Source organism: Cupressus sempervirens, chromosome 4 (assembly GCF_028749045.1).
Source record: "Cupressus sempervirens isolate cs-2001-9-10 chromosome 4, ASM2874904v1, whole genome shotgun sequence".
NCBI classification, from domain to species: domain Eukaryota; kingdom Viridiplantae; phylum Streptophyta; class Pinopsida; order Cupressales; family Cupressaceae; genus Cupressus; species Cupressus sempervirens.
The window spans coordinates 727,754,881-727,778,882 of record NC_143121.1 but is presented as its reverse complement, the minus strand read 5'-3'; the positions used below and the strand labels follow the sequence as shown (position 1 = coordinate 727,778,882).

General features: G+C 34.2%; 1 protein-coding gene across 1 annotated transcript; it reads left to right on the top strand.

The window, feature by feature from the left end:
- Positions 1–2,066: 2,066 nt before the first annotated feature.
- LOC149563359 (aluminum-activated malate transporter 14-like) lies at positions 2,067–3,550 on the top strand. Its single transcript, XM_089828132.1, has 4 exons — positions 2,067–2,253; positions 2,472–2,593; positions 2,716–2,859; positions 2,966–3,550. Exons 1-4 carry the CDS (start codon positions 2,067–2,069, stop codon positions 3,548–3,550), a joined length of 1,038 nt encoding a protein of 345 aa, XP_089684258.1.
- The last annotated feature ends 20,452 nt before the right edge of the window (positions 3,551–24,002 follow it).

Below are 24,002 nucleotides of genomic sequence, written 5' to 3'. Positions count from 1 at the left end.
TTAAGGTTTGAGACATCTCTATGGGAATGTCTCCCACCCCTAGTTAATTAATTCCATCCTAACCTCACCTACATCCACACCCTGAAATGTCTAAAATAACATAATTGAAAGTTCTAGTATTACATCAGAGAAATGTGGACATGTGGAAGAAAAGCAAGAGGAAATAAAAGATAGCCTGAAAGAGATAGACTGGGATTTTGTGTCTAAGGGGATTGGAAAAAAAGGAACCCATGATGCTAAGTAGGAGCAAAAATCTAAGAGGAACTTCTATATTGAGGAATAATAGGTGTATACTCCGAGATACTACAAAAGCCTTCTCAGATATAAACACCCATGTTTTGGCTACACTTGGTATGGGCATGGAAAATCTCATGAGAAAGGATGATAACCTAGGCACAAATGATAACTCATCCATGACATCTACTTCCCCTCTCAAGAGGCCTAAGGAGGACCCCCTTATTTCCCCTCCCCCTAAGAAACCCCATGTCCAACCCTTGACCCCTTTTACTTGTCCCATGCACCCCCTTGTTCAAGCCCCCAACCCACCCACCAATTTGTATCAAAGTACTTTCAAATAGGTTGAAGCTAAATTGAAGACATTGTGGACCAAGATGAAAAAGCAAAAGAACCTGCTAATTTATTTGAATATGAGGTTCACCACTTTGGTGGATTTTTTGTGTAAAGTTTATGCATTTTGTAGTAACCATTCTTTAGCTTCTTCAGTCAGGGAAGATGGGAGGTAAGGTGGAGGAAGATGAGGAAAGCACCTAAAGACTCTATAGGTTCCAATTAAATGACATGTTGAATGTGTGACAAGGGAAACCAAACACCTGATGAGAAGAAAGAATGACTACTTGGCCTCATTTTGTGTTAATTTTTTAATATTGTTATGATGGTTAAACTTTGATCTTGTGTGGCCAATATGGAAACTTTTTATATGAACTTTAATGTTGGTAGCCTAATTAGTTTTCTTGTTGGTTACTTGTATGACACTATAGACTATAATGGTTTTGATAGTAGATTGACAAATTCTTGTAGGTACTTATTTTTTATGATAATGGGCAGCTAATTTGTTGTTTATGATTTGGGTCAGTGAGCTATCTGTTAAGTGATAGTGTTTCCTTCACTATGGTTGTTCTTACTGGGTTAGTCACCCATTTTGGACAGCTAATATTATACATAATAAATGTGACATCAAATATGAAACTCCTTTAGCTACATAATAATATTTGATGGTAAGGGGATGATTTCCTTCTTAGGCATAATAAATCATATAACGCCTTCAAATTAATCGCATGAAGTTGGACTATATTATCTTGGATTGTTAAGAGTATATTCAACTATTATTTAGATTAATTTAGACTAAAGTAATTTTTTTAAGATTTAAACTGAAAATTTATTTTAATTATGTATTTATATTTTTATAAAATATTAATAAAAAAATTCAAATACTACATCTCAAAGTAGTACAAAAACAATCAAAATCTATGATCTAGCTATTGGTTGCGTATATTATTTATAGATTTAATTTTGCAAGGTTTTTGCACAAACTATCTCATCCAATATTAGAAATGGGAAATATGACAAGACAAATGACAGATCATGAAATTTGATATTGAACACCTAGGAAAAAAATTATCCAATAAAATCTAAAAGTAATAGATATTACTCTTTAAAGATTCTTGTAATCAAGAATCTATCACTTGATAATTATTAAATCTAAAGTCCCTTACTTGATCCCACTTTATAAGCCATTCTTGGCTTACATGGTAGAATAAAGTCTATTATCCATCATACATAAAGTAAGAAAAAGGAAAAAGAAATCATACAATTTCATTCAAATTTCGAAATGCTACACCCTAAATAAAAAACTCCAATCCTAATCCCAATTACCACATCATAATCCGAAAAACTAAACCCTAAATCTAAATCCAAGCTATAATCCTAAATGATAAACCTTAAATCATTATCCAATCCTTATGTTAAACCCTAATCCTAATTGCTAATCATCAAGTCTAAATATATCATATCATGAATACTATGATCTAGATACAATTTCATTCAGCATGATAACGGTCTCTGGATATCGAGTGGAGAATATATCAGGCATGGCATGCGAACGCTTCGCCACCATACTCATCGGATGTGGAGTGTGTTTGGTTGTAAGTCTGCTCATCTTCCCCGCCTGGGCTGGCGAGGATCTTCACAATTCCACTGTCCGGAAGTTACAAGGCTTGGGGAAATCTCTGCAGGGTAAGAAAACCGAACGAAAACAATTGAGGTTAAAAATCCTTATTTTGATTGTGATGAAAACGTAACGTTTTCTTCAGCGTAAAATGTGTGTTTTTCGCAATGGGCTGTTACAGATGAACTACTAGTACGCTTTGATTGGTGTGGCTTGTTATCAGCTCGGTAGATTAACTTGTTAAAATATCCGACTAATGTAATGGGCATGATATATTTGATGCCAGGATGCGTGGATGAATATTTCACCGGATGCCGTACTGATGAGAAGGTGGAAGATGAGTCAGAAGATATCATACACAGAGGATACAAGTCTGTGCTGGACTCAAAGGCTACCGACGATTCTTTGGTAAATCGAAAAAATATATAGTTATTAGAAGAAACTAATTAAGTGGTAGCCATGACAACTTTTGACATTAAAGAATGTTAAATGGATCGTCTGAAAGCAGTGATTGTACATGTTAATTGCAGGAGGCATTTGCTAAGTGGGAGCCAAGGCATGGTCTATTTCGATGCCGGCATACATGGAAGCAGTATGTGAAAATTGGAGTGAAGCTTCGTTATCTGGCTTATCCTATTGTGGCCTTGCACGGATGCCTTCGATCTGAAATCGAGGTATATTCGTCTGTATTTCCTCATTTGGTATCATTACCTTAAATTTACAAATTATCTTCAATGCATGCACTATAGCTGATGAGTTTTTGTTTTGCATACGTTTCAGGCCCCTCATTCCCTTCGTTCACCATTGAAGAAGCCATGCACCAACGTCGCCCACAAAGCAGCCAAATTACTGGCAGATCTGTCAAGCTGCATTGAACAAATGAGAATATACGACTTCGAGCCAATATTGGAAGAAGTTCAACATGCACTGGAGGATCTTCAAGTTTCCTTGAATTCTCAACCAAAGCTCTTACTGCATTCAACAACAAGAACGCCGAGTCAGAAAATTGTACTTGAGAATGAAAATAGAGAAGAGGAGGTAAGGTGGGCGACGAGAAGAAGATCATGGCATGGAGAAAGTAGTGACGAGAAGAGGTTAATGCTGAGACACGGCGTTGAATTTGGAGAAGCACTTCCATTGGCTACGTTTGCGTGGTTGGTGGCGGAGATCGTAGCGAGGCTTGAGCACGTGGTACACCCCGTGGAAGAGCTCACGGCAATGGCAAAATTCAAGCCTCACAATCCTTCGACGTCGGATCAGGAGGCTTTAATCATAACTAGTGCTACTTCTCCCCGTAGTTATATCCAGAGACCCAGTCTTGCAAGAACGCCGGAAAGATGTCTACATATCAACAATGTCGACTGATTTTTCCCTTCAATTCACACTCTAATACAGGAGTCAATCTTTACCATCATACACTAAGGGAAAAATTAAGCTTGCCAAAAACAAAGTCAAATGCTATGGTTGCATTATTAAATTTTATGTATTAATGATTTACACTAGTCTCATTTTTGTCTCTCTCACAATTGTCATATCATCTTGCTGACACCATGAGCTACTCCTAATCCCAATCTTTCTGAGAGGAGCACATATCTTAACTTCACTATGCATATCTAATCGAATAATATTACAGTTATACCAAATAATCAATTTTAAAACGATATACACTATTATGACATTGGTAAATTTTTGAAAACCTTTTAAAGACTAGTTGTTACACCTACTTCCAATCTTGTTTGAGCAGATGTCAAATAACATTTTTAATTTTTACTTCTTTCTAATTCACTAATATCAATCTATAATACCTTCTATTCTTATTTATTATTATAATTATAATCTCATCACATACTTTTATATCATGATTATTCTTTATTTGTTTTCACTATCTATATCTACATCTCTATAACTCTTGATATTAACTCTTCGAGACCACTACCTTTTATGTTCCAAATATCAAATATATGTTTATTCATGACCAAAAATATTTGTAGTAATGAACAATATTTATTGAAAATATTTCAGATTATAAAACATCGTTCTCTTCTTTCATACGCTTTTCTCTAAATATATCAATATCATTCTTCCTTCAAATATCTACTTTATATCATCATTTTTTTCATGATATGTACTTCTAGATTTCATTTATGGTTATATCTAACTATATTTAAAAGTAAATTTAATTATTTTTATATTTATTATTAGCTATTATTTTTGCTTTAAAATAGAGAAAAGGAATCTCAAACCTTTCCTTTTACGTGAAAGTTGGTGTGTAGAGTGCTTGGGCACACTTTTTTAGCACAAACAAAAGGTTTGCAATGCAACTACTGCCACCTACAAACAAGACAATGGAAAACCTTAAATAAATAGTAAATATTCAAGTTTTGAAACCAATTGTTTTAAATATTATGAATGATTTGAATAGAAAGATTTCTAATGACCTAGGGATTCATATTTTATAGCTATATAAAGCGCGCACACAAATATTTACATCCACACATTTGCAAATGTTGAAGTAAGTCATTATTAATGTGTATGCCAACGATTTCATGTGTTCAAAAGAAAAAAAAAGAAGAAGATTTGAAATGTTGAAAAATGTCATAGTTTTTTTTGAAACTTATAAGAAATTGAATAGGTTCCTCCACAAGGAAATTCATAACAAAATGAAAGACATAATTATTATTTTTAATTATAATAATCTCTTTGAGTAAAATATTATTTTTATTTTAATACATTTGTAATTGATTAACGTTTCATGTAAAATAACATTTTTCTCAAAATTATTTTCTAAGTCTTCAAACCTCATTTTTATAATACTAAATCTTATATTAATTAATTAATTTAAATCTATTGAAGGCTTTATAAATTAAAATTTAGTTTTAATACCTAGAATTACATTATTAGGACTTTTTTTATGGTTAGTTTTTTATTGGGACAAGGGTTAAAGTAAGGATTTAAGGGTTAGGGTGAGCATTAGGGTTTGACATTTAGGATTAGGATCATGGTTTAACATTCATAACAAGGTATTAGGGTTAACCATTTAGGCTTAGGGTTTATCTTAAGATTTAGGATTCAAGGTTAGTCTTTTACATTTTGTATGAGGGTTCAACATTTATGGTTATTATTACGTTGAGCGTTATGGTATGGGTATGCATCATAGTTAAGATTGGGATTTATATTAAGGTTAGGCTTAATAGTTAGAGCTAGGATTTAGAATTAGGGTTGTATATTTAGACTTGATGATTAGCAATTAGGATTAGGGTATAACATAAGGATTGGATAATGGTTTAAGGTTTATCATTTAGGATTATAGTTTGGATTTAGATTTAGGGTTTAGTTTTCCAGATTATGATGTGGTAATTGGGATTAGGATTGGAGTTTATTATTTAGGGTGTAGCATTTAGAACTACGATTACAATTAATGCTTATAATTTAAGATTTATTTAGTAATTTATGGAAATAGGATATGATATTACATCATGGTTAGTATTATAGTTGTGAGTAGAGTTTGAATTACGATAGAATTTGGGTTAAAGTTCAACATTTAGGATTATGATTCAATAATAAGAGCTATGATTAGTGTTTGATAATAGTGATTAGGACTTATGATTTAGGATCATAATTTAGGGTGGGATTAGGATTAGGGTTTAGCGAATGGGATTTGGGGTTGGAGAGACTTAGACTTAGGTTAAGATTAAATATATAATTTTAAAAAAAAAATATTAATCATAAACCTAACTACAATTGAACTATAATACAAATTCTCACCATAAACTTTAATGAAAAATATTAATCCTTATGCTTACATAAATTTCACCTTTGATTGTAAGCGTAATAAAAAATCATAACCCTAATTTATTTAATATTCTCACTACAATTATTGTTTGGGTGTTTGAGATCGGAGTTAAAATTTAGGTTTTCGTATTTAGATCATAGTATGCATTATGGTTCTAATTAGGGACACATAATAGTAAATTTTAGTGTCAAGGTTAGTGTTTATAATTATGATCAACACTTAGATTTTACCATTAGGATTATAGTTAGAATTATTTTTAGGTTTACTATATTTAATAAAATTAAAATAATTGAGAACACTATCCACCTCATGTATACAATTATGTAATGTGTCTTATTTTTTTTTCTCTATAATGACATTGTGCATAAGTTAAATTTTGTGTAATGTGTTTTCTTAGTTTTTATTTTTGGTATTTTCCTTAAATTTGGGCTTACTTATTAGAGTTTAATTCCACTACACTTCCCTCACACATGTTTATAAACTTCCTCCAATTAATCACAAAGTTGTGTTAAAACTAAATTAAATTTTATCTACTTCAAAAAATTGTAGAACATATATATTATCCTTTTACTTATTTTTAACATTTATCCTAGAAATAATGAAAATGATTAATATGTATTTTTAACTATCATATATTATTCCTTTTTTTTAAAAAAATAATTAGATATCTAAATCATACACTCTCTACTCTAAATACTTATTTGAAGTACTTTGTTATCAATTTTAGGGACCACCTCAAATTGGTCGAGCTATATAGTTGTCAATTGAATGAAAAGTACATGTTTTCATTTCAAAAATTTCACAAAAATTGATAAAGTTATACTCATTCTTACTTTTGATCTAATTTTTTTAATAATAAGATAAAGGATAAACTACATACATAGCATAAAAAACTTGAAGTACAACATCAAAATAATGATTACTATCAATCATGTAAGAATATTAAATTTGAAACCAAGCCATGTAATCTCATGAGTGAATCAAAAAATAAATAGTGACAAGTTACAATGCTTATCATATACAAAAAAACATCTTGCTGATAACAAAGAATTAACAAAATGATATTGTTTCACATGAAGGACTAGTCCAATGCACCAAAATTAATGCTGCTAGTTTTTTCTTTATTTTTCTCAAAAGCACCGATAAGAGGATCTACACCTTGAGGAGGGTAACTGGTAGTCTCCCAACTTGGGCCTACCTTGTCCCACTTTAGTTGGATGGCCCCATTCACTTTCTAGATATCAATGACTCTCTTTAGTGAGCTATCTTAAAGCTTCACATTCTTCCTAATTTAGCATTTTTGAATAAATGTCAAAAAAATGGACTAGTTGTATACCATCCTTATATAGAATAATTATTCCCTCATTAATGTAGACCATGAAGTGGTCCTTGAGGAACTCTACAACCATAGATACTTGTGACATGATATTGAAGAAGGTGAGTTTAAGCATAAACCTAGTAAGTTCCCTATTGATATTTTGGAGGACTTCATCATTCCTCTTTTTCTGAAGATACAAAATCACTTCAATAGATAGAAAAAACTAGAACTGATTAAGCACATTGTCAAATTTATCTACATGACTAGCAAAGACTAGTAAATGGAGTCAACAAAAGGTAAATCATGCGTGAAAGCATTGAAAAGTAGGGAAGCAGAACATTTTTACTTTAGAGCATTCAAGATTTGATGGATTTATTTTAAGCCCCAAAATGGAAGCATTTTCACATAATGTTCATTTGCATTTTAAATGAAGTGTCCATCGCACTGGTTTAGTTTTTAATAGTTGCCATTCAAGAGTGGATTTTCTTAATTAAACTATCCAAACATTACAATGAAAAAAATTATAATATTTAGACATGCATTCCATGAAAAAGAAAGAATGGTTCACTTTTAAGCTTTTAAAAATGGGTTTTCAAGCAATCATTATAAGAAACTTGCAAAAAACTGTTAGTATTTTGCTCCCACAAATACTTGCAACAAAAAAAGATTATAGGTTTTCCACTGGTTGGTCAATCCAGCAAACTCGTGGGTTTAAACTGCGATCCCACAATATAGGATCGAAGCTAAAAGGTAGCGGGATTGGAGTGAAAAAAATTGGTGAAACTACGAAAAAATGGGTCGTGAGAAGAAAGTAACAGGGAAATCTTGCAAAACGATGATCGCATGGGTTTATGGGGACACTTTCCCACTGACAAATTTATCTATGGGTTCGATAGTGGAGGAAAAAAAGTGGGGTATAATGATTGAATAAATAGGTGAAACATTCCTATAGGTTTTTACAGTGATCCTCTTGGTAAAAATTAGCATTCCCATTGGAATAGGGTCAATGGGAATGACAACTCGGATATTTTTAATGGCACGTAGTGGTGGGGTTTGGGGCAAAGGGTGATTTCTCCTTCACCAGGTTGTGTTCCCATGGGTTGAGGATCACGATCTCACAATTGTGGGTTTGCAATTTTGTGGTTGCGGGATTGCAAACCAGGGGTGCTAAAATATTGGTGAAACTAGAATTTGATTTTATGGCCGGGAGCATAATTCTTGGCAAGGGAATTTGGTGCCTTCAAAAAATGTTAGAAGAACACCTACATGCGTAAAAGACACAAAATGTTAGTTTGGTTAGTTCAAACATGAATAAGCAAAAGTGTGATTATAGTGACCCGAATGCGGACTCCCATTGGGTGTGCCAAAATGTATAACCTAATCTAGTAGTGTAATATTGAATACTAACTAGTAAAAGCATTCACAAAAGTAAATAAGTAAAAACTTATAATAAGACGAGGTTACCACCAAAAGGAAGGCAAACAAAGAATGGTAAGCTCCTTGGGTGTAACATATTATGACGTAGAGATGTCCCTGATGGATAGGGGATGTATGCTGATGATGTACTCAAGCTTCCAATGGGTGGGGGTTTTTACCAAGTGTGTAGATGGGTGAGAGTTTCAAAAATGGAGGTGTGGATGTATTTCAGCATTATGATGGTGTAAAATGGCTATGATGTAGTAGTCAGTGGGGCATTATAAGTTTTCATAAAAGTGGATTGATAGATTGTGAGAGGGAAGGGCTTTATTTATTGGCTAAGGGGTAGTGAAATGGAGGGTCAAGATGCAAGGATGGAAGAATGGTGAGGAAGGGCTATGATGCTTTCAAAGGGAAGCACATGGATTGTGCTTGTTTAGAGCCAATAGGGAAGTGACACTTGTCAGAAGGAGGATCAGTGTGAGGGGATGGGATAATGGTTGGTCAAAGGGAGTAACGAGGGAGGATGAGTGTGTAAGAGGGATGTAAGAGGTATTTAATGGCATGCAAGAGGTATTAATGGTATGTAAGAGCCATAAATGCTCTTGGATAGGGATGGAAGAGGATAAGGGAGACTTTTTGACTTTAGCTTGGGTTAGCAAGTCTCAACCCTTGCTTAAAGTTGTGCACATGTTTAGGAGGGGGATTAAACTTAGTTTAGAAAGGGGATTAGGGGGCAAGTGGCTTAGCTTTGGTGGGATTGGTTAGTTAGGTGGCCAAGTAAGGTTAGTATGGGTGGATGAGTTGGATTAGGGGTAAAGGTTGGGTTTAGGGATATTTATAGGGGTTTGGATAATTTATTTATTAAAATGGGGGATGTGGGATTAAATTAAATAGGTTTGAGGATTTATTTAATTTAATAGAGGAATATGGATTTAATTGATAGATTAATTTTGGGTTATCATTTGATTTTATCAATTGGACTATAGTCAATTAAATAAATAAATTAACTAGGGGATGAAGACTAATTAATTAAATATTAAATATTTAATTAGTAACATCCTAGGAGACTACTAAATAAGATTACCTAGTGATGTAAATAGATTTAGGTGTCTACAGAATTAACTATTGAATTGGGGATGGATCCTATGAATTTTCTACGAAAGTTAATGCATAACCCAAATGATATTTCTCGCCCAAACTTGACTCAAGCATTTTTTGCGCAAAAAAAATGGGGAAGAAGCAAGAGCAATGAATACTGAAAAATCCCTCAGCTTGAAACCCGACATCATACTATACTCATATTTGAATGAAAAATGATTGCACCTGTGAAAAAGGACTTAGGGATTTTTATGACCACAGTGAGACTAGAAACATTAAAGAATTTTGACTGCTGGGAAAACAAAGGGGCCTTAAACATGACAATGGACCCTTCATTAATTGATTTCAAAAAGTAACTCAAAATTATAACGTGGTAAAGGTTTTGAAGAGTTTCACCTAGGGTTTTATACTTAGGAAACTTTAATGGACATGGAAACAAGTAGAAATCCCACCCTATCAACAAAGTTTGAGCATTTTATGATACAAATATTAGATTTTGCACTTTACTAGAATAAGGGCCAACACCCACAACTACTATTTCACCCTTTTAAATAATTTAGGTTTAAGAAATGAGTTTTCTTTCCTTTCTGTTAGCTCTTCTCTCTCACTCATAATATCAAGGCTCATAGAGAGAATCCACATAAACCCATTTTGTGCCAAGGTTTCATGGTTTTAATTTATGATTACATAGTGGAAAAATGTGAAATTAAACCTTGCGAGGTCCTTGGTGTTTAATAAGGATAAAAGCTCAAAATTCTATTCTAGCAATAAAGGTAAGGGAAAAGGAATTATGGAAGAGTTGGGTGATATTAAGAGTGAAATGAGTAAGAGGAAGAAGAAAAATATTGGTTAAAAGGATACAAAAATAGAGTTAGAAGGTGAAGTGAGGAGGATGGAAAGATACTGAAGATGGTGGATGATGGGGATAGTGAGTATATTGGTGGTTCGATGGACAAAATATACAAGCCTCTCAATAGATTTCCTTCCCCTATTTCATCCCATTCTCATGACAACCAAGGCCTTCCTCAGAATGACATGGCAAAGGAGGAAAAAGTGATTAATCAAGAGGACAATGATGAGGATTTTGATAAAGAGACTCTCCATCTTGACAAATTTGTGGATAATGTGAATCATGATGTGCACAGTTCATTGAATGCCTCAACCCAAAAAGGTGATCAATAAAGATGTTGAAAGTCAAGGAAAGAATTCCAACAGAAAGAACATTCCTATAACTAATATGGTGGACACAGATGAGGTTAATTTGAAGCTTTTGGAAGATGAGCTTAAGGATCTTAGTGTTGAACCTTCCTTGGGTGTTTTGTAGATAGTGAAGGCAATTTCCTTGAACACATTTTGTATGGGGAACTAGTCATTCAATGCTATTAAACTCTTGAATATCAATTATAGGGCCCTAAATGCTAAGATGGATGAAATCTTAAATAAATGCAAGATTGCATAGAGAAAGAGAATTATAGGGAATCCATTAAAAAGAACAATGTTATTCTAGCATTGATAGAAAGAATTGAGAATCTAGAAAATACTATGAATGCGAGGATTAAAAGTTTTTAGCATATTTTGGAAGCTACCGTTGAATGTCTTCAATAGACACAAGGTAAAGTGGATAAGAAATTGAAAAATCCACTTGTTCTAGAATTAGAGGACCCAAAGTGTTCGAATATATTCTACCAATATAACTTTTGGTTGGGGGGGTGGTGGGGGGGGGGGGGGGGGGGGGTGGGTGTTGAATTAGTATTTTGTGTGACAGAAGGCAAGCCTCTTGCTCATATTGTATCCCAAGGAGTGATGATTTATCTAGGCAGAGTTAAAGTCATTCAACAATTAAGTCTTTCATTCAATAAAACTAGAGTAAAGTCCTTCTTTGGTCAAGTAAATTTCTTGAGGAGATTTATGCCTGACTTCTCTAAAATAATTAAATGTATACTTGATATGATAAAAGAAAATACAACTTTAAAATGGACTAATGTTGGGAAAAGACTTTTGAAGATATCAAGAGTTCCATTGCCAAAGCCCATTATCCTGTCCATCCTAACTACACTAAAGAATCCATTATTTACCGTTATTCCTTAGAACATACTATGTCAACTATATTGATGAAAGAGAATAAAGAAAGAATACAAGGTCAAATTTCTTTCATGAGCATACCATTGAAGAATCAAGAATTGATATACTGATAGATGGAAAAACATTTATATTCAATGGTGAGAGCCCTTAAATTTTCTAGGTTTTATGTGCTACATTCTCATTCCATAATATATGTGCCAAATCCTACAAAAAAAAGTCTTCTGATGGAACAAGAGGTTGGTTGTAATAATAGAGGAGTATGGATAGAAAAAGTCCAATAATATGATATAGAAATTAAGCCAACCAAACTTGTAGGAAGAAATACACTTTGTAAAGCCTTGGTAGAGGATCAACAATTCAAAGAAGAAGATACTTCAAAAGTTCTAATGGTAAGCCTTTAGGATCCTTGGTTCTCAAAAATTACTTATTTTATGATATATGGTGAATTCCTTGATGGATTGATTACTAAGAAAAGAACGGTTCTAAAAACAAAAATCTTGAAGTATGTGATTCATGATGATGTCTTGTACAAGAAAGCATTTGATGGAACATTTTTGAGATGTGTGGATAAAGAGCAATAGGTAAAATTCTTGACATCTTTTCATAATGAAGCATGTGGAGGACACTTTTATTCTACTGTTACTACATTTAAAATTTTGGGGTGAGGTTATTATTGGCCTTACATGTATAAAGATGCATATAACTGGGAGGTTACTTGTGAGAAATGCAAGATGTTTGCTGGTAAACCTCAGCTTGCTATTCTACCTCTTAGGCCAATGGTAGTTGAAGCTCCTTTCCATGAATGGGGTTTATATTTTATAGGTCCACTTAATCCTCCTTCTAGTCAAGGACACTCTTACATACTAATTGCCACAAATTATTTTAGTAAATGGGTTGAAGTAAAGCCAATGAAGAAGAATTCATCAGAAGTAGTATGTGAAATCCTTAAAGAGCATATATTTATTAGGTTTGGAGTTCCTATAAAATTGATAATGGATAATACATCTTACTTTTCCTCTTTATAAATTATTGGATTTTACTATGATAATGGTATTCAGGTTGGACATTCCTCTGACTATTTCCCTTAAGGAAATGGGCATGGTGAGTCTGGTAATAAGAATCTGATTAATATTTTAAAGAAATTGGTCTCAAATAATCAAAAAAATGGGCATAAGAAGATTCATGATGCTTTATGGGTTGATAGGACCACACCTAAAAGGGCTATTGTTACCTAAAAGGGGTATTGGTATTTCACCTTTTCAATTAGTCTATGGAGTGGAAGCTAATTTTCCACTAACGTTAGAGCTTTCTATATGTAAACTAAAGACTATGATTAAAGAGGATGATTTAAAAGATGGATTAGAGAAGAGCATCTTGTAACTTACCAAATTGCAAGAAGAAAGAGAAGAGATGGTTGATAAAATCACTGAACACTAGGGAAGAATCAAAAGGTTGTTTGATAGAAGAACAAGGCCTAGAAGATTTATGGAAGGTGATTTGGTGTTACTATGGGATAAGAGACATGAGCCAAGAGGTATGCACTCTAAGTTTTAGTCTTTGTGGAAAGGGCCACTTTAGATCATTTAAGTGAATCTGAATAATTCTTTCAAATTGGAATATCCCACTACAGAAACCCTACCATGTTCCTATAATGAGAAGGATTTGAAGTTGTATCAAATGCAAAATTTAAAGTAGACTAGGTATCATGCAGTTTGCTTTAGCTTAGATGCTTGCTTTCTTAGGTAGTTTGTTGTTGTTTTCCTAGTTTAGTTTTTTTTGTTTGTTTGTTTTGTTTTTAAGTTGTCACCTTTTGTGCAAAACCAAAGATTGCTAGATTTCCTTCAACCATTATCATGCTTAAATACCCAGCCAGAGTCAGCTGTTGCCCAAGTTTCAGTTCATATCTTTTTGCTTCAGAGTTTTGGAGTCAAGTCAGGTATCAATGTTTCAAGTCTAGGTCTATATTTCCCATAGGATTATCTATCTTCTCATCATTCCTTCAAATGAGCTAACCGAATGCAGAGAATCATATGAACAATGCATCAATTAAAAGCTAGGTGATTAGGGTTTGAGAGGTTTTATGTGTCATCTCGATGAGAAGAAGGTCTATACCTTCTATTGATTTGTTCCTAACCATGATAAACACAAAGATTCAACATTATGTTATGGTTTCCATAAAAGACATTGCAGATAAGAAAGATCAGTGAGAAGAAGAAGTAGTTCATGCAGAAGAAAAGATTCAGAACCCTTCTATAGTCAAAATATGAAGATAAGAAAATATGCATCGTCGATTTAGTACATGAACGGTTCATATGCAATCATAATAAGCTACATGGTGGAGAAAATTCAAATGAATGAAAGAATGCACACTACTGGCCAGTTGACAAGTCAAATGGTTTAGAAGATCAAATCCAGATCATCGATAAAGACCAGATCAATGGATGAAGTTTTAATGATGGAAATATGAGTATTCAATGATGCATCTTATTCATTGTCAGATCAAAATAACATCTACACTCGTCACTATATCATTATGAAAAGATGAACATGCTTTAATCATTGCAAAAAGTTGATAGAAAGACATGTGTCCTATGGGCCATTACATTTCACGAAGTGAAACTAGGTCAATGTTAGATCCTCCAAGTTATAAAGTAGTTCCAACTATTCACCATGGTGTACCTAGTTGGAAAGTGGACCCGCATCATAAATAAAATAGATAATTAATATCTTTTATTTTTTCCATCAGATCAAAAGAGAGATCAATGCTCATTGTTATGTCGCTATAAAAATTCACAAGGAAAATAATCATAGTGACATAATGATTGAAAGATTCGTGTACACGAAGGGACTCATGGAGGAATTTTTAAAGAAAATTTATAATGTTTTAATCATGATCGTTAATTTAAGATCGATGGTTAGTGTTCAAAAATGAAATGACCATTGGAATATGAAATACACAGGTTTGGCGCAAAATAGTAGACTATGAAGAATTAACAATTTTCTACAACCAAGGCCTTCCTCAAAATGACATGGAAAAGGAGGAAAAAGTGATTAATCAAGAGGAGAATGATGAGGATTTTGATAAAGAGACTCTCCATCTTGACAAATTTGTGTATAATGTGAATCATGATGTGCACAGTTCACTGAATACCTCAACCCAAAAAGGGGATCAATAAAGATGTTGAAAGTCAAAGAAAGAATTCCAACAGAAAGAACATTCCTATAACTAATATGGTGGACACGGATGAGGTTAATTTGAAGCTTTTGGAAGACGAGCTTAAGGATCTTAGTGTTGAACCTTCCTTGGGTGTTTTGTAGATAGTGAAGGCAATTTCTTTGAACACATTTTGTATGGAGAACTAGTCATTCAATGCTATTAAACTCTTGAATATCAATTATAGGGCCCTAAATGCTAAGATGGATGAAATCTTAGGTAAATGCAAGATTTCGTAGAGAAAGAGAATTATAGGGAACCCATTAAAAAGAACAATGTTATTCTAGCATTGATAGAAAGAATTGAGAATATAGAAAATAGTATGAATGTGAGGATTAAAATTTTTTAGCATATTTTGGAAGCTATCGTTGAATGTCTTAACAAGACACAACGTAAAGTGGATCAGAAATTGAAGAATCCACTTGTTCTAGAATTAGAGGACCCAAAGTGTTCGAATATATTCCACCAATATAACTTTTGGTGGGGGGGTGTTCAATTAATATTTTGTGTGACAGAAGGCAAGCCCCTTGCTCAAATTGTATCCCAAGAAGGAGTGATGATTTATCTAGGCATAGTTAAAGTCATTCAACAATTAAGTCTTTCATTGAGCAAAACTAGACTAAAGTCCTTCTTTGGTCAAGTAAATTTCTTGAGGAGATTTATGCCTGAATTCTCTAAAATAATTAAATGTATAGTTGATATGATAAAAGAAAATACAACTTTAAAATGGACTGATGTTGGGAAAAGACTTTTGAAGATATCAAGAGTTCCATTGCCAAAGCCCATGTTCTTGTCCATCCTAACTACACTAAAGAATCCATTATTTACTATTATTCCTTAGAACATACTATGTGAACTATATTGATGAAAGAGAATGAAGAAAGAATATAAGCCCAAATTCCTTTCATGAGCATACCATTGAAGAATCAAGAATTGATATACTCATAGATGAAAAAACATGTATATGCAATGGTGAGAGCCCTTACATTTTTTAGGTTTTATGTGCTACATTCTCATTCAATAATATATGTGCTAGATCCTACAAAAAAAAGTATTATGATGGAACAAAAGGTTGGTTGTAATAATAGAGGAGTATGGATAGAAAAAGTACAAGAATATGATATAGAAATTAAGCCAACCAAACCTGTAGGAAGTAATACACTTTGTAAAGCCTTGGTAGAGGATCAACAATTCAAAGAAGAAGATACTCCAAAAGTTCTAATGGTAAGCCTTTAGGATCCTTGGTTCTCAAAAATTACTTATTTTATGATATATGGTGAATTCCTTGATGGATTGATTACTAAGAAAAGAAGGGTTCTAAAAACAAAAATCTTGAAGTATGTGATTCATGATAATGTCTTGTACATAAAAGCAATTGATGGAACATTTTTGAGATGTGTGGATAACGAGCAATAGGTAAAAATTTTGACATCTTTTCATAATGAAGCATGTGGAGGACACTTTTATTCTACTGTTACTGCATTTAAACTTTTGAGGTGAGGTTATTATTGGCCTTACATGTATAAAGATGCATATAAGTGGGTGGTTACTTGTGAGAAATGCAAGATGTTTGCTGTTAAAACTCAGCTTGCTATTCTACCTCTTAGGCCAATGGTATTTGGAGCTCCTTTCCATGAATGGGGTTTATATTTTATAGGTCCACTTAATCCTCCTTCTAGTCAAGGACACTCTTACATACTAATTGCCACAAATTATTTTAGTAATTGGGTTGAAGTAAAGCCAATGAAGAAGAATTCATCAGAAGTAGTATGTGAATTCCTTAAAGAGCATATATTTATTAGGTTTGGAGTTCCTATAAAATTGCTAACGGATAATACATCTTACTTTTCCTCTTTATAAATTATTGGATTTTGCTATGATAATGGTATTCAAGTTGGACATTCCTCTGACTATTTCCCTTAAGGAAATGGGCATGGTGAGTCCAGTAATAAGAATCTGATTAATATTTTAAAGAAATTGGTCTCAAATAATTAAAAAAATGGGCATAAGAAGATTCATGATGCTTTATGGGTTGATAGGACCACACCTAAAAGGGCTTTTGGTACCTAAAAGGGCTATCCAGTATTTCATCTTTTCAATTAGTCTATGGAGTGGAAGCTAATTTGCCACTACCCTTAGAGCTTTCTACATGTAAACTAAAGACTATGATTAAAGAGGATGATTTAAAAGATGGATTAGAGAAGAGGATCTTGTAACTTACCAAATTGCAAGAGGAACGAGAAGAGATGGTTGATAAAATCACTGAACACTAGGGAAGAATCAAAAGGTTGTTTGATAGACGAACAAGGCCTAGAAATTTTATGGAAGGTCATTTGGTGTTGCTATGGGATAAGAGACATGAGCCAAGAGGTATGTACTCTAAGTTTTAGTCTTTGTGGAAAGGGCCATTTTAGATCATTTAAGTGAATCAGAATAATTCTTTCAAATTGGAATATCCCACTGGAGAAACCCTACTATGTTCCTATAATGAGAAGGATTTGAAGTTGTATCAAATGCAAAACTGAAAGTAGATAACCCTTGCATAGTAGCTAGATAGGTAGGTAACATGTGGTTTGCTTTAGCTTAGTTGCTTGCTTTCTTAGGTAGTTTGTTGTTGTTTTCCTAGTTTAGTTTTTTGTTTTTTTGGTTTGTTTTGTTTTTAAGTTGTCACCTTTTGTGCAAAACCAAAGATTGTTGGATTTCCTTCAACCATTATCATGCTTAAATACCCAACTAGAGTCAGCTATTGCCCAAGTTTCAGTTCATATCTTTTTGCTTCAGGGTTTTGGAGTCAAGTCAAGTATCAATGTTTCTGTAAGGAAACTTGGTAATAAAGAATATAACCATTTCCACATAACCCATAATAGATCTGAAATAAACATGGAATTAAAATCCACATGCAAGAGAATAGACAACATACCCAAAAAATTGTGACACAATATATACCCTGGGAAACCCTCATTGAGGGAAAAAACCCAGCCTCCAAAAGCATCCATCACCATGTATTATTCAGCAAAAAATACCATTGCCATACATCTATGGAAGCCTTCATGGCCATAGCCACAACCGAGCAAACTATGTGAACAAGCATGAATCCACACATCCCATGCCATGCTTTCTACCTTCACAAATGCTCCCTTGGCTAACTTGTCAAGCCTTGTCCCGCTCGACTCTTGCCTTTTGTCTTCTCCTTGTCACTCTCTCTCTCTCTCTCTCTCTACAACAACTACCCTTGTGGCTGCTTATATAGTAGCAAGTCCCACAAAACCACTAAGTGGTATTACATAAACCATGTGCTACCTAACCCACTGACCCCACATTTAATATTGGGCATTTAATTCTTTCCCCCAATATTAAATAATTACATCAAATATTATCACAATGTTACAATACAACTTATCAAGAATATTCCATGGGAATCTTTACATGTTGCACGTCCATCTAGGTAGAACATTACATAATAAAAAATAAAATAATAAAATAACAATATTATGCAATGTGTGCAACACCCATTATCTCAACAATCTCCCACTTGTTGTATACATTGTATAGGGTCAATCCGTAGCCACATAAATGAACAAGGGAACAATCCCTCCCAGTACATCCACCATCATGGATCAAACTACATCAAGTGCTCCATCCTAGTACCCGCAAAAAAATCAAAGTATCCAGCATCTCGAACATGAATGATCTCACCTCCTATTATGCCACTCCCACTGGACATACATAGAAGCCATCCAAAGAGAAAAATCACCGAACCTGTCGTATTAGAAGATCATAAAATCCTGTACCAGCTGAAATTTCAAGCACAAATAACCTGATCCAAAGGTAATCACATGTATCCATAGTTGTCAAAATATCCATAGCTAAAATAGCACCCACAGCAAAGTGCCAAACCCATCCAACTATCCATACCTCAAAGGTATAACAAGTGAATCTCATATCACCGACATATCCAATCTATAACCTGCAATCACAAGCCTCAAGAGCAATACCTGCCACATATATACCAAGAAGCTCCAACTGCAAAAGATAATGTCAAATCTATAACCAATCCACTCAACACATCTCAAAGAAGTGAATCCATGTAGTATCAAGGACATCCACAATACATAAACTAATATCCTGCAGGAAGAATTATCATAACAAGTCTCCAATAGTCTCCAAGTTCTCCACAACCAACAGAGGAAAGAGATAAAGGAATAACCATGTCATCTCTCACATGACATGCATGAGCACAAAGTAGTGATCACAATCTCCAACCAATCTCAAATTCAATGTACGCAAAACTGAACATCCAAGAAGATAACCAAGACCAGAGAAACTATGCAATTCATAACCTGTATCATGTCCTTCTGCACACACCTCTAGATGTAAACTGTGCAAGTATGATCTCTTCCATAAAACCCCAACAAGAAGTCTCAACAACACCCAAACCATACCATATAACTAATCATGGATGTAAGCCTCTCACAAGAAGATCAAACTCATTAAACCATTCCTAAACCAAGGAATATCCATTCCTAATCCAAGGAAAATGCCCAAATATAAAACCATCTCCCAAACTCAACCAACATAACAACATATGCACATGGAGATAACCAATGCTAAACCATTTCTCAAATGAACCCTCCAAAACTAACTCATGTACCATAGCTCAAGATCCATATCCATGAAAGACAAGCATAAATATAATGCAACTAAGAGAAACAATGGGCTATATCTCTCAAGTAGAAAACTGCCGAGTAGACCAAGAGTGGGGAATGAGAATGTTCATCAAGATACCCAAGTCTCCAACCAAGACTCATCTAAGAACAATCTCCTCTCAAGTCCATATCAGGTGACTACCCCTCGAACTTCCTACTGAAACCATCAATTGTCCCAACAAATACTTCTCTAATCAAAGAGAAATCAGCGTCACCACTCTCTCTAAGTATCCATGAGCACCTGTGACTAATCAATCCATGCCAACTCCAAATGCAACATAGCAATATCATGAAGTATCCAGCTTATGATCAGTGTACTCAATACCAAGAAACTAAACCAAGATCAATGTCAAAGTTCCAACCATGGCCTCAGGAACATAAACATGACAACATGATCTAACCATCTCAACCAAAGAGATAACATGCTCCATATGAACACACCATAACATTTCACAACTCTAAACACGTATCAAGATTTTACCATGACATAATAATGAAACCATCCTCACACCAAGGATAACATGCCAAATAAAAGCATAAACCACACCTTTGCCAAGAACCCTGTGAGTCCTCAAGATGCAACCATTTCCACACACCATGAAGAAAACCATCTCCACATACCAAGAGGAACCATCTCCACATACCATGAAGATAACCAAGAACTCCATGAGTCCTCAAGATCTAACCATCTTCATACACCATTAAGATAACAAGTGCACCATGCAAATGTCAAAGACGCTTCTGCAGCAACAAGATCTAAGGAAAACCTCCAACATCTACAAACACTCAATAAATATATCAATGCCAAGAACTCCCACTCAACCGTGGTACCAAGTCACCTATGGCATCACAAAATCCATCTCCTACATGAAGATCAAAAGAAAACCAGGAACTAATCCTGCACTGTCACCCCATCACTATCACAAGCTCCCACTAAATCGTGTATCCAAGCTATCCATGACATAATGATGAAAAAATCCATCCTCTAACCATGAGAATCAACCAAGGCATTAAACCATCAAAGAACTCAAAGTGCACATCATGAGCTCCTCAAAAGAAACTAAATAACCATGATCCTCAACCAAGAAGATATACCACCATAACTGAATCAGAAATCCAAGCTAATGAACATCAAGGATGTACTTGTATAACCAATCATGTCATGCCAAAATCCATGACACCATGATCACATCCATGAATCGAGCATCAGGCTCTCAATATGTCCAACCTGTCAGCATAGTCAACCACAATCCTTTGCCATGACTGTACCTGGTAACAACATCTCATCCCTTCTACATGAAGATAAAATCATGTGACTTAGGGCATAGACAACCCAAATCCAAGCCACCAATCTGAATATGCATCAATAATGAAAGATCAATGGGAAAAGACAACCCATAACCAATCTATAAATGCAACCTGTAAGTATAGACTGCTTAGAACACTGAACAACTTGTAGACCCAACAAGTCATCATGCATATCCAAACCAAACACTAATAACCATATCATCATGAGACCAATCTGAAATATGAACCGAGTATACAATGACATCAAATCTTAAATCTCCAATGCCATAAACTCACAATGTTACCATAGTCAAAATATACCTATAAACTATTTAGATCAATATATCAACAAATAAATCATGCCAAACCTGCACCAAATCTGAACCAATGTGTAGAGCTCTCCAAGAGCTTCCCGTTGACTACTCGAAGTCTAAAATCTGACTCCGTATGCCCAAGTTATGCCCTAATCCATGCTCAAAATAAACAACATCTGACTTTAGGGCTCTTAAAACCTCAAAAAATTGAAAATCACAAAACCAAACCTATGCCAAGTTGTAGTGCTTTGAATTAGCTTTCCAACGCCTACAAGAACTCTGAAATTCGATATTCTGAGATAAAGTTATGGCCATTTTACTAAGTCAGTCTTTTTACAATTTTCAGTACGATTTTTCATTTTTAATTTTTTTAGTGCCAAAAATTCCGACGGGATTAAATTTGACGGCCATCATGGACTGAAACTAAAAAAACTCTTTCATTTCCTCTTAACATGGCCAAACTAGGGCATATTATATATCAAAATTTATGGAAACGTTGACCCGGATCCAATGGTGAGGTCTATTTTACCCAAGAGGTCATTTCTGCATGCTACCCCCAAAAAAAACCTCATTTTAAATGAAACATCTGAAAAAATCTATTTGTCCAACAATTTCACATGCCCAAATTTTTTAACATCCCATCATAACAGCAAACCCAAAAAATCCTCAGATCTGTAATAAATTATTAATATATCTTGCCATTTCTTTTATCCTCTCATGCATTCCCATGGATTCAATCTAGGGTTACAATAAAACCATAGCTCTGATACCACTTGTAAGGAAACTTGGCAATAAAGAATATAACCGTTTCCACATAACCCATAACATGGAATTAAAATCCACATGCAAGAGAATAGACAACATACCCACAAAATTGTGACACAAGATATACCCTGGGAAACCCTCATTGAGGGAAAAAACCTAGCCTCCAAAAGCATCCATCACCATGTATTATTCAGCAAAAAATACCATTGCCATACATCTATTGAAGCCTTCATGGCCATAGCCACAACCGAGCAAACTATGTGAACAAGCATGAATCCACACATCCCATGCCATTGTTTCAACCTTCACAAATTCTCCCTTGGCTAACCTGTCAAGCCTTGTCCCGCTCGACTCTTGCCTTTTGTCTTCTCCTTGTCACTCTCTATCTCTCTCTCTCTACAACAACTACCCTTGTGGTTGCTTATATAGTAGCAAGTCCCACAAAACCACTAAGTGGTATTACATAAACCATGTGCTACCTAACCCACTAACCCCACATTTAATATTGGGCATTTAATTCTTTCCCCCAATATTAAATAATTACATCAAATATTATCACAATGTTACAATACAACTTATCAAGAATATTCCATAGAAATCTTTACATGTTGCACGTCCATCTAGGTACAACATTACATAATAAAAAATAAAATAATAAAATAACAATATTATGCAATGTGTGCAACACCCATTATCTCAACAGTTTCAAGTCTAGGTCTATATTTCCCATAGGATTATCTATCTTCTCATCATTCCTTCAAATGAGCTAACCGAATGCAGAGAATCATATGAACAATGCATCAATTCAAAGCTAGGTGACTAGGGTTTGAGAGGTTTTATGTGTCATCTCGATGAGAAGAAGGTCTATACCATCTATTGATTTGTTCCTAACCATGATAAACACAAACATTCAACATTATGTTATGGTTTCCATGAGAGACATTGCAGATAAGAAAGATCAGTGAGCAGAAGAAGTAGTTCATGCAGAAGAAAAGATTCAGAACCCTCCTAGAGTCAAAATATGAAGATATGAAAATATGCATCGTTGATTTAGTACAGGAATGGTTCATATGCAATCATAATAAGCTACATGGTGGAGAAAATTCAAATGAATGAAAGAATGCACACTATTGGCCAGCTGACAAGTCAAATGGTTTAGAAGATCAAATCCAGATCATCGATAAAGACCAGATCAATGGATGATGTTTTAATGATAGAAATATGAGTATTCAATGATGCATCTTATTCATTGTCAGATCAAAAGAACATCTACACTCGTCATTATATCATTATGAAAAGATGAACATGCTTTAATCATTCCAAAAAAGCGACAGAAAGACATGTGTCCTATGGGCCATTACATTTCACGAAGCAAAACTAGGTCAATGTTAGATCCTCCAAGTTATAAAATAGTTCCAACTATTCACCATGGTGTACCTAGTTGGAAAGTGGACCCACATCATAAAGAAAATAGAGAATTAATATCTTTTATTTTTGCCATCAGATAAAAAGAGAGATCAATGCTCATTGTTATGTCGCTATAAAAAGTTACAAGGAAAATAATCATAGTGAGATAATGATTGAAAGATACGTGTACACGGAGGGACTCAAGGAAGAAGTTTTAAAGAAAATTTATAATTATTTAATCATGATCGTTAATTTAAGATCGATGGCTAGTGTTCAAAAATGCAATGACCATTGGAATATGAAATACATAGGTTTGGCGCAAAATAGTAGACTATGAAGAATTAACAATTTTCTACAAGTTTTTCTGAGATTGCATGAAATCGAATAGTCATTTCTTGTTTTCATAAACACCAT